Source organism: Lissotriton helveticus, chromosome 12, assembly GCF_964261635.1.
Source record: "Lissotriton helveticus chromosome 12, aLisHel1.1, whole genome shotgun sequence".
Taxonomy (NCBI): domain Eukaryota; kingdom Metazoa; phylum Chordata; class Amphibia; order Caudata; family Salamandridae; genus Lissotriton; species Lissotriton helveticus.
The window spans coordinates 642424733-642437649 of NC_136073.1; the positions used below are offsets into that span (position 1 = coordinate 642424733).

Here is a 12917-nt window from a genome sequence, read left to right on the forward strand (position 1 = left end):
CAGCCAGCCCGTTACCTCTTCGCGCCACTATTCATTCCGGGTAGGACTCAGATCCCCGCAAGGCCACGCAGGATTGCCTCTGCCCTGTGGTAGGTTGCCAATCCGGGCATCCGCGTGCACAGCACCTCTTCTCGGCGTCTTGAGCAGCAGTTAGGCACGGCCGTTCCCTCTCCCTCAGGCCGGGGCCTGTAGACCTCGTGGGATCACCGGTGTTGCGTAGCCACGGCGCCCAGTTGCGCGCAATGTAGGCTCCGTTACAGCAGTCGGTCGGATATTCCCACGGTGATATCTCCGCAAGTACCGGTCCGAATCGCTTCAAATTTTCAGCGAGCGTCACATTAGGGGTTCTCTGCACGCACACCAACTTTCATCGGCATCGGAGGTGAAGTAGCAAGGATAAATGCAGGATACCGGCACAGGCTGCAGGAGCCTCACACAAGTGCGGTCTTGCTGTTCGTGCGCCCTCTAGCGCCCCGAGGACAGTGATAACTTGTGAAGATTTTGAGACAAGGTTGAATACGAAGGGACTCTTGATACAATACAGTAGTACCGATAAGAGTACTATACAGAGACAAGGAATTAATGAATATATAGGATAAGATTACTTTGTGATCCACTTGCGTGCGACCCGGATGGGTGTCATCTCGACTTATTATTGGAGGTGAAGAGGATATACTTTAGTGATTCTTTGAAGGATTGATTTTCTTTTAGTGAAGAGAACATTTGGAAAAATCATGTATTAATGCCATTCAGAGAAGCCCTGATGAAGTCATTGGCAAATTGATATGCCAGACGAAACACATGTTGGCTGTTTACTGGGAATATACTGTAGCTGTGTTTTGAATATATACTGTGGCTGGCTTGGTTGCCTGTCTGGTCCTGTTGGTTCCCTCCCGGTGCCTTTTTTCTCACTGGCCGGCCTAGGTCCCTTGGGTTTTTGCCAGTGTGCCATTCCCTGTTTCTTTTTTTCTGTTGGGCGGGTTCTGCCTGGTTGGGGTTTGTGGCTGCTTGTCTGCTTGCTGCGGGGACCTTGGACTGTGCTCCTGGCTTGGGTTGTTCAGTGGGTACCTGTCCTGTGGCTGGTTGACTGCGGTGGTTCATCATGCTGGGGGTTTGCCTTTCCCTCTCGTGGGTGTGTTTGTTCGTTTGGGGCTCCTGGCTCAGCTGCCCTCATGTTTTGGGGTTCCTCCCTGCTTTTGTGCCTTGGCGGGCCGCCCTGGTCCCAACGGGTTGTGGGTTGGGGTGTTTGCCATGTGCGGGTTGCCATAGTGCTGGTCGGGCAGCTCCTTTCCGCTGTTCCCCGTTTTTGTTTGTGGATGGTGGTGGGGAGTGTCAGTCTGGGGTTGGTTGCCCTGTGGTTTTCCTTGGCCTGTGGGCCTCTTGGTGGCTTCCCTCCGTTGGCCTTGTTCCGGGGTTCTGGTTTTGTGGGTTGGGCATCCAGTTGTTCTGGTGCCTTTGGCCTGTCCTGTTCCTTTGGTTCCTCTGTTTTTGGGATTGGTGTTAAGTCTGGGGTCTCTGGTTCCATTGATGTCTGTGACCCTGTTGTTTCCTTTTCTTTCGGTGCCCTCTTGGGCGTTTTCCTGGATTGGCGTCTTGGGGAGGGGATGTGGTGGCTGACGGTGCCATGGTCTTTCAGCTTCGTTCTCCTCCTCTGTGCGAGCACCCTTTGAGGGTCTGCCTGGTCTTTTTGTGCTCTTCATTGGCTGTTGGTTGAGGCTTGGTGAGCTTGTGCACGCATGGTTCCTTTTCCATTTCTGGCTCTGGCACTCCAGGTTGGCCTTTGGGGCCTTGCAGTCTCCTTGCTGGGGTATTTAGGCCGGTCTGGTTCTGGTTGGGCCTTCCCTCAAAGTATGTGTTTCTCTTGGAGCTTTCCCTCCGGTTTTAGGGTCTGTCTGGTGTTCCCTGCTGTTTCTTACGTTGTGGGGATTGCACCTTTTGGTTCTGCTTTGTTTTTCAGGTTGCCGGTTCAGTCGGCTTGCAGGCTACCGTGTTCTCAGCTCGTTGTCTTGTGGGTCTTTTTTCTTTCCCATGTTTGGGACCGGGCTTGTGTCCGTGTTTCGGTCTGCTGTGTTGGGCCTGGACGGTCTTTCCTGTTTGTTTGCCCTTCATTTGTGCTTCTTGTTCCAATGTTCTAGGCTGTTGATTGGACAGTTGGCCTGGTTTTTCTTTCGCGTGGTATATCTCATTGAGTAATGGAGATAAGCGAGAGGGACGTGGAAGTAATGTTTCTATTACTTACCAGTTATCGTATTACTCCTAGTCCTACTCTCGCTTATCTCCATTACGGCTCACCCTCCCTCCCAGTGGCCTTGCCAACTGTGTCTATGGTGGCTTGGTACGTATAGGTGTTGTTGAGGGGGCGGGGTCTTTTTATTTTGGTAGGGGGTGTGTCTATGAGGCACAACGGCCTCATTGTATAATGGAGATAAGCGAGAGTAGGACTCGGAGTAATGTGATTACCGGTTTGTAATAGAAACATTTTGTTGAACCTTACCTTGCTAACTCAGTGTTTGCCTCCTCGACCCAATTTCCTTACCCTTCTCTTTCCACTTACATTAACCTGCTCTTATAATTATTCCTCCCTCCTATTAACGTAATACATCACTTGAAAATGGAGGAAACTCTTCAGTTTCCTCAGAGCACAAGACTAACCCAATAACCAAGACATTTCCGACAATAATTAATTACCACTGGAATACCCACTATCCTTGCGCTTCAGAGTAGTGCACTAGCTGCCATAAAGCTCTTCAAAACCTAATATGGGGTATTAAGCATTATAAATGCAATTACAGTACAATACGATACAAGGAGCCAGGGGGAGTCAGTGCTGCCACCTTCTCTAGTGCATGCTTATTGTTACAGTTTTCCCAACAACACCCTGCAGTCCTTAGAACTGGCTGCCAGGAAGTTGTGTTCTTGGTTACAAGACAGCAGAGATGGTTTGGTCCAAGTGTTTGAATGTTTTGTTGAAGGGTTACCAATGGTACTTACCTAGACCCACCTTCTCTTTCTGTGGCCCACCCAGAGACCTCAATGTTCTCGCTTCACCTCTGTCAAGTAAATGCACTCAAAAGGATAACATGGGTGGAACGCGTTACAAATTCACTTTTTTTCCTCATTGCACATTTTGGTAATTCCCAAAATATGATTGGCACCCTTTCCTCATTAAAATACAAGACCATTTTTTTTAAAATAAATTTATTGTTAATTACGAATTCACCATTGGCATACACATAAGAAGCGTCATTCATTTTATTAACAATTAGCTCTGCTACTATTTGCCTGCAGAAACAGCATTAGGTCAACACTATAGCGCAGTCAATGACTAACCCTCAATGAGAGTCGGAAAGATGCCTGACCTGTTCTCTTTCCTTTAGGGCCAGCCCATCCCAGACTTCATAAATCTAGCTGTAACGTCTGATGCACCCCGTACAGTGAATACCCAGTGTGGCGCTCTGAGCCCTATCGTGAGGTGCTATGCTGACTCCAGCAAAGGAGAGGGTTTATTTGTATTCACCTGCAGTGCATAGGGTGAATTAATTTAACACAAAGGGGTCTACTTTCTAAGATTTAAAACAGTGTTTACATCACAAAAGTGACACGATACGCTAAATCTATTTGCACCTATTTACTTTCTAGCGTAAAACCTGTTTTAGCATGGAAAATAAGTTATGCGCTGCTTTGCATTACTTAGTGCCAAGGGGGCATACAGTCACGGCTGGCATGGCTCGCGGGGGAAGGTGGGGCGTGGGGGCTATTGACGCGCGGAGGAAGAGAGATCGGAAATAAAAAAGTAAAAAACTTACCTCAAGGCCAGTTCCTGCATCTTCTCTGCTCCTGCTCTCCTGCCTCCGACAGGAACAGGAAGAAGGCAGCCAGGTTCCCTCCCATGAACCAATCACAACCCTGCAATGCAGGTTGTGATTGGTCTGAGCGCCGTGACACAGCACTCAGCCAGAGGCTGGAGGGGTGGGCATGATCGCCATACAGGCTGTAATGCAGCCTGCATGGAGAATAGGGAAGTGTGCATGACTAGTTTGGGCACCCCGAGAGGGCCGACCAAACAGTCATTGCACACTTAGGAGCCTGCAAACCACTCCTCCCCTGCCCAGCTTGGAGAGCAGAGCTGACCCACCCACCTACCCGCCGCAAAGCAGCAGGACACAAAACATAAAATGACAATAACTCTAAAGTTATTGTCATGTTCAGCACAAAGGGCACTGGGATGGGAGGGAATACTGACCCAGGCCACCCCCCTCTGGGAGATCCGACGCTTGGGCACATTGGCCAATACTAAGGGTTTTAAACAATGGGACCTCATTGGCACCTTCAAAATAGGAGATCTACGGGTAAAAGGAGAGATCCTGCCCTTTGCAAAACTGAGGGAAAAACACGGGATGGCAGCAACGGAACTCTACCGATATATACAAATCAGACACGCACTCCAAAGTGCTATCCCCCCAGACACTCAGTTAGCAGAGACATTGCCTCTGGAGGACAGAATCTTCGCGGAACATATGGAAAGAAAGGCCATTTCCCAGACATATCGTAAATTGATAAACAACCAACTAGACCCCATGGTAACACTGAGGGAGCGGTGGCAAGCGGAAATTGGGGACATGGAAGACTCAGATTGGATGGACGCGTTGGCGTCGGCCCGAGAAGCAGCGATCCCATCTAGGCTGAAAATAATACAACTCAAGGTGCTTCACCGGATATATTACTCACGCACTACACTGCAGAAACTTGGTCACGCACCTGACTCACTGGGCCTTAGAAACTGCGGTCCCATAGGTACATTTTACCATATAATATGGGAATGCCCGCACATACAATCCTACTGGGAACGGGTGCTGAATACGATGTCGAAGGTAGGGGAGTCTGAAATTCCACTAGATCTCAAAAAATGCCTCCTGAATGCTTGGGAGCCTACAGATTTGAACTTGGCACTACAGAACTGGGCTACGTTAGGGATGACGATTGTCAAAAGGAACATAGCCAGGAATTGGGGTTCTGGAGTGCTCCCTACGCTCCAACAATGGGAAAGGGATATGGATGTCGTGATGGTGGCTGAGAGGGCGGTATACATCCATAGAGGATGTCCTAAAAAAAGGTCCAAAATATGGGGAAGATGGAATGAATTTAGGGGGAATGTGTGCGAACCTCCACAGAGTGATGTGACCCCTGAGACTAGCCCGTGAACACTGCTGAGATGAGACCGGAGTGAGGTGGGGACAAGATATCGGCAAAGGGAGGGAGGGAGGATAAAGGGATTACTGTCAAGTCATGTATCTCTACTGTAATTAGCCATGATGAGATTGAGGTGTTTAGCGTAATATGTGATGTGTGCAAGCAAACACTGATGGAGAGATTGACTGTACTGTTTATAAAGATATCAATGTACGAAATGTAATAAAAACAAATCAAGTTATTGTCATGTTATGTTTCTCATTGCTTAAAAGCAGTGGGAGGATGCTCCTCCGCCGTAGTGGAGAAGCCGCCCCTGGGGGCATACCATGGGTGGTGCATGGGCATTCCCAGGTTTAGTGTCAGAAAATACTGCCAATAGGTGCTATGAAGGAGAAATGCTTTAATTTCTCCTTTCTTTTCTGACTTTGCATGTGTGCTGCACTGTACAGCACAAATACAAGGTGGTAAAAAGGTTTAAAGTTAGTCTAACCATAGCATTTTGTACTGGAACCTGTGCTACACTCATGCAGACACCCTTGCACTATGGTGCAAAGGTGTGTCCGTGTCGCGCAGCCGCACATTTCTGCGCTGGCACTAGGGAGAGAGGAGAAAAGTGCCATATTTCTGTAAATATGGTACTCTCCTGGAGGATTATTTACAAGACCCTTGTGCCGCCGGTGCATCACTTTTTATATGTGAAAACATGACGCACCGGTGTCGCAAGTGACTTGTAAATAAGCCCCCTGCTCTCTTCTACTCACGCAGCGCAGTATTTACGGCTGCTGCACTGCGCTGCGTGATAAACTGTTAAATCTGTCCGGAAAGTTGTCCGAGTTAGAATTTTTATTTCAGCCTGTAGGGCGCAGAAATAGTGAGGAAGGTTTGCCTCTTTTTGCACCAGATCTGTGCTGCCTGAAAATAAAGAACTAACAGCCTGATTCATCAAGCCGAATTGCGCTCGCAAGGGGCCAGATTCTGAGAATCTGGCCCATTGCGAGCGCAATTTTTGCATTTGGGATTCATCATCCCAAATGCAAAATTCGGTAATTGCTAATTCGCTAAATTGCGAGAAATTACATTTAAGGAATCTCTATTTGAGACTCCTTAAATGCAATTCATCAACCATTTTTAAATTGCTAATTCGCAATTTCGGGCCGCTATTTACCGAGAGGTCAGACCTCTTGGTAAATAGCAAAAACTTAGAAAAATGCTTTTAAAAGCATTTTTCTAAGTTGCATGTTGCACACACACATGTCCTTTGGACATGTGTGTGCGCAACACCTGTTTCAATTTGCATTTAAGGGGTGCTACAGGGTGTCCTTTGGACACCCCTGGCACCCTTTAAATCGCTATCTTATTTGCGAGTAGCAAATTGCTAATCGCAAATAAGGAATACTCCCCATTCATTCCTATGGGCCTTTTGGCCCATAGGAATGAATGGGGAGTTATTCCTTATTTGCGATTAGCAATTTGCTACTCGCAAATAAGGAATGTGTAGGAATCGCTATTTATTTAGCAATTCCTACATGAATACCGTTTTGCGAGTCCTTAATAGCGATTCGCTATGAATCGCTATTAGGGGCTCGCAAAACGGCCCGTTGATGAATCAGGCTGTAAATCAGAGAAATATAGAGTTAAATTAATTCGCTTTATGCACTGCAGGCGAATACAACGTGTGCTCGACTATACACAGAACCTGCACAGACCATCATGAGAAAACCCTATGTTTCCTGCTTATAGGGTAAAGGTTGTCGGCCAATTCCTCCTATTTGCATGCTCGACTACATTTTCGGGGGCTATTTGGTTTGATCACAGGATGACAGGAGGGGAGCAACAATTATAGAGGGGCGTTTATCAGTACAGGCTAATATAAGTGCCCCAGGCTTGCTTTAAAAGACTCATATGGACGGGCCAAAATTGCCAACAGTACAAGCAATTGTGTGCAATGGAACATCCTGTGTGATCCTCTTAACCTGGTAAATCAAAATCTCTGGAAAACGCTAGCGATAGGAAATTTCAGATTCATGCACCTTCTATCTTTGGTCTCTTTGCTGAGGCTTCCAGCAAGCCAGTTCGATGATGATTATTTTTAAATGCTGCTATACCACAGTTTTTATTGCAAATTCTGCATTGTGTCATACATGCACTCTTACACGACAGATCAAACAGCTCCCTGCCCTTAGCAAGAATTTGAGCCAGCGACTAAGAACTGTTAGCTATCACAAGTGTGATACCGGTGAGATGAGAGTTGCACCTCAGAGCCTTTTGAAGAAGAGACCTGAGTCGACATATGCTGCCAAGAATGCTCACGTTGTCATTCACAGACCATCATTTTTGTGGTGGAGACTCCGACGGTGTCTAACATCCTCCAAGCAAATCTAAACACCTTTGGTGAAGCATCACAGACAGTTTTCACACCATTAGCGTCAGCAATCCTTTCATAATCGGTAGAGTCTGAACGGAAAGACGACGGGCCTAAAATGACTCCTGCTTCAAAGGGAAGAGCGTTCCTACACAGAAGCAAAGACAGCTGGGAATTTACAATATGAAAGCCAGAGGGTCCCATGTTGAAGCCCAGACCCCGAAATCACGATTAGTACTGCTTGATTTTGCGATGAGATATGAAACCGTTAGTGGCCGGGGTTGATGGGGTTCTGCAGGGAGAGTCGGGGTCCCTTTCGAAGTCCTCTGGGCTGTGGGTTTATACTGCTGCTGCTCAAAATGTCTATTTCTTGACTTTGGCGTCGTAGGTTCCGGCGTTCTTGTAGGCCCCCACGTAGCCAGTGTTCTCCACCATGGTCTCGCGCCCGCTCTTGCCTCTGCCCTTGCCAGTCTCATCAAAGCGCTCCTTGTGTGAGCCAGTGTACTTGCTGGGGTCCGTCAGCCGCTCCACCGTCTTTGCGCTGGTGGCTTTCTGTGGGGAGGCAAACAAACACAAGTGAGACGAGAGCAAGGCAGCGCTCTTCTACGTCACGACTCGGCAACAGCATAGCTAGGCGAAAACAGCGCGTGACCAGGGCTTTAAGTGGGCTGAAAAAAGGGTGCGTGTGTGGGGAGAAGGGCCTCTGTAATTGAGGCTGTGGCCAAAATATATAAACTATGAGGCAGATTTACCTTGCCTGACGTATCTCTGCAAATCGACAGAGATGCGCCAGGAAAGATACGGCACGCAAGTTCATCCTTGCGCCACCCATGATGCGCCGCATTTACAATGCGGCGCACCATGGCGCAGGAATGAACAGATGCGTGTCGCATCTTGGGCGTAAAGTTGGCGCAGTGCTGAAGTTGGGTTGCGTGCGGCACGCAACTCCAGCACTTTTCCAACTTGCCCTATCTTGAACGTGGTGCGTCAAGCCTTATGCCTGCTTCAAGCAGGCGCAGGGTTTTGACGCATCAGCGTTGGGAAAGTGACTCTAGATTTCACTGACTCACTTTTCAGGGGCGTTCCTGTGATGGAACGCCCCCCCCTGCACCGGAACGCCTACATGAAACCTGACGCAGGTTTCATGTGGCGCAGGGCCTTACACTGTGACGCATCTCCATAGATGCGTCACGTTGTAAATGCCTCGTAGGGATGCGCCACGTTTACACCGCCTTGCGTGATGCAACAGCGGCGTAAACGTGGCGCAAGCGGCTTGTAAATCTGCCCCTATACCTCTGTGACTCCCATGGTGTGTCAGACAACCGGTATTTTGGTTCCTCTCTGTTATTGCATCCAGGTATGTAACACAACAACTGAAATACACGTAAAACCAGTCAAGGCTATTGGCTTTGTCTGAGATTGCTAGCTGTTTAAGATAAACGAGGAACAACAGTGGCTTAGTTGCAAACACAGCCGCGAATCCGCTGCAGGTAAGAGAGGTGGGGCCAGCTGGGGGGATTTCAAGAGATGACCAAGAGGGAAAATGAATTGTTTATTTAATTTTCCCTTGTGGTCATTTCGCGAAATAACTCTCCAGCCAGCCCTACCCCACCACCGCTCTTACCTGCAGTGGCCGTGGCTGGGCAAATAATTAATACTGAAAATGTTTCAATTCTGAAATTCTGAAATTGTTCAGTGTGTTTTGTTAACTTCTGTTATGTTCAGTCTATCTTAGCCGTGTATGCCTTTTTTTCTCCACCTCTCAGTGAACCTCATATCTTGCACCTCATCTCTTTCCTCTTCAGCACCCTCTTTTCACTCTTTCATGAATGCACTTCCTTGCATCTGCCTCACTTCACCACCCGACACCTAACATACCTACTTACCTGTAAGCACAGCATTTTCTTTTACTGTCACCTTGTCATTAATATTTTGATAACTGCATATGTCATTCACACACATAATCATAATTGCAACTGGATTATATGACTATTGCTCTTTGCTCTGTGGGCTCTGCAGATAGGCCAAGGATTGGGTGATCATGAATTCTGACCACCTTTCTGACCCACTGACAGGCACTGCGAGAAACTTGTACGGTCTCAACTCCATACCTGCCAATCGTGGTCCGTAATGAATATATGGAGGCAACTAAGTTCATAGTATTCTCTATGTAAGAGCAATGCAATTAGGTAATGCAAAAATAAGCATAACGTGAAATATGAGTAGGAACTAAAATGCTGACATGGATTATTTTAAAATTTGTAACATTCATTGATTAAAAATTGATCAATGTTTTTGCCATTACAGTTAAGGGCATGAATATATGGCCCAACATGCATCCACTTCAATGTCCATTTTTTAATTACTACCTGGTCTGAGACCTGGAGGGACTCATCTCACTTAAAGCCCTAGACGTGTCAACTGGTGGTGCCACAACCATCTCATACAGGTCCATATAAACATTTCAGTATCCTAGGGGTTGACACATTATAGCAGGTGCAGATGTTTGGCCAAGATACTGTGCCATGGATCCACATCATCCTTATTTACAAAACAACAGCAGCAAATAATGAGAAAGAAAAAACAAAACAAAAGTGTAGCTGGCAATAAAAGAACAAGTAAGGATATGTATGTTCAACTACCTACTGTAAAATCATGGAAGTATAGGACATGGGCAGTCCAGAACATAACTTTGAAGTCGCTTGGGTATGACTATCATTCTATCACCATAAGTGTAGTTGGAGAACTTTCAATCAATATAGGAGAGTCCAGTACAGTACTATTGAACTCAATACTGGTTGTAGATTTACAATGTCCAGATGCACACTCTTTTGAAGGACACTGTCTAACATCAGAGACATGCACACACTTATCGTTCACCTCCCTTGCTTAAGCATTCTGTCTACACTCATCCTCAACACAATCATACCAAATATCATCATCTTCCTTCTCCTTTAAATTTTCCTCAGTTGGAAACTTGCTATTCTGTTATAGTTCCACACCTTGTCATCATGCGTACACAAAGAAGTCTTCCACATTTTCATTACCCAGAAGGGGTCTATAAATATTATTTTTGTGTATAGTGAGGATTATGAATTTCAACTATGTCTCATACCATGAAGTTGGGTGACAGCTGTTATGTGAATCATGAAACCTTTGTTTGATTATTTTTGATGTAGCTGGACACAGATCTTCTTCTGTTCTTGATATACAAATCCCTATTGCTTCATTCATACCACAAGGGCATCCATGCTGGGCAACGTATGGAAGAAAAGGAAAATCAGCGTCTTGTGTGTTGCAGAATAAGGTGTTGCCCCATGTGCCCAAATCATAGATTGAAAAGCCTCATGCAACTCATACTTATTATCTAGCACCCATTGAACAGAATTTTTGAAAATACAGTTGGTTCTTTCTGCCTGCCATTAGCTTGAGGATAGTATAATAACACTATTTTATGTTTAACACCAGTGTCACTCTAAAAAATGTGCTTACCAGATGATGTGAAATGTACCTTTTAAGAATTATACAACTTTTTGGGTGGTTGGCTCTTCTGCGACATTCAACACAAACCAATTAGAAAGTAATCAGTGACAGAAATAATGCACAATTACTCTTTGTCCAGTCTGTTGAATGGTCCCATGAAGCCCATTTCAAATGTGTGTGATGCAGAAATTAGATTATCAAAAGTTCCAAGTTGTTCCGCCATGTGTCTTAATAGCCTTATCGGTCATACTGCAGATATTACAAGACTGAGCATATATGTCAACATCATTGTCACGGCTGTCTACAAGGACCTTTGCCTTAGCCTACACCTTTATCAACGTACACCGCAAATAACAGTGATGAACCTGTGCAAAAATATTTCATTTTAACTTGGTCTGGGGTATAATCCAGAACTTTCTGCAGTGCAACCCATCCGCAACTAATAGTTCCTCTTTGATTTTTCAAAAGTGTTGCATTGAAATGCTGAGAATTCTCTCTAGGCAACCCATGTTTAGATAACTGCTTTACGTCACATAATACATTGTTGTTGGCTTATTCCCTAACCCAATCAGACATCTCTGCCCTTGTTCTCCTCCATGTCCACCCTTGCGATAATACAGGTTTGCGTCACATCAGTTTCTGCCCTATCATCTTTTATGGGCAATCTGGAAAGATAACCTGCTCATGCATTTTTGTGACCTAGTATGTAATGCACTTCAAATTGAAACTCGTGTATATGAGATGCAAGCCTGCTTAGTCTAGTGGAGCATTTGTATTGTTTTTCATCCTTTGTGCTGTTCTAAGAACGCCGAGATTCCGATTAGAGAAATCATAATTTCATAGTATCTTTTGTTTTGTTCATTATTGGTTACGTGTGTTTAGTAGAGAGTTTATACAGTCTAATGATTTATTTTTTGTCACATATTGTTAAAGTAAAATGGGAAGATGATCCGAAGGTGTTCTGTGCTTTTCAGGGGATCTTCTAATAAACTTTCTGTTTTTCTCTTTAGTGGAAGGAGGATCCTTTGTCCTTGGGCCTGGCCACTATACATAGCACCTAAAGCCAGATCGTTGTTAATGATACAGTGTTGTACGTCTGAGGATGTAATATGTTTCTGCTAATATTGTGTGTTTCTAAGGTGTGTTTTGGTGTTGATCATGAAAGTGCATTTGATTTGGCTGTACATTGCAAATTATATGGCTTTGATACCTTGTCAAGTAAACTATTTAAGGGATAAAGTATCCCCTGCCATACATTATAAGGCTATTGCAAGTTACCAATAGGTTCTGTAAGCATATAAAAGAATGAAGCTGAAGGCCAATATTCTTTATAAGGTTATGAAACTCCAAAGTGACTTGCAATATCATTTTAACATATGGCAGAAGGCATTTTATTTTTTGTAATATATACTCACACCATTACCCATCCCACTACTTGCTTAAGCCCTTGTTGTCTTGCTCCTTCATATGAAAGAGATAGAGTGGTTGCAAATAAGAAGAATAAAAGCAGAATATGTAGTGCAAAATTAAACACACCCAAAAGCAGTATTTTTTAAATCAATGTTATTGTTTTTTCTTTTTGCAAAAAATTAATGTTTTTACATCTCCATATTAACAGGTTGACTCATATGCTACAGAGCAGTGTATCCAGTCAACAGTTATCAGATGCTAATCGGAAGGGTTGATACATATAGGGCATCAAAATTGGTAATATTTGCATTCAAGCGTATAAACCACCGAACAACAAACTGTTTGGGAGTGAGCCTGTAACGGAGTCTTAGGGGTCTATTAGGGCGGCGGTCATCTGCCCGTGACTGCAACCCAGAAAACCGTCAGTCCCATTAGCATGGCGGTGACCACCGCAGCGGTGAGATTGTCCGCC

At 45.3% G+C, this 12917-nt stretch overlaps 1 protein-coding gene across 1 annotated transcript in view; it reads right to left on the reverse strand.

The window, feature by feature from the left end:
* Positions 1–3181: 3181 nt before the first annotated feature.
* Positions 3182–12917, reverse strand: part of TPPP3 (tubulin polymerization promoting protein family member 3) — a 169959-nt gene continuing 160223 nt past the window's right edge. Inside the window, exon 4 of the mRNA XM_078670529.1 lies at positions 3182–8104. Coding sequence (XP_078526655.1) covers positions 7916–8104 — 189 coding nt within the window. The 3' untranslated portion in view covers positions 3182–7915. The remainder of the gene's footprint in view (positions 8105–12917) is intronic.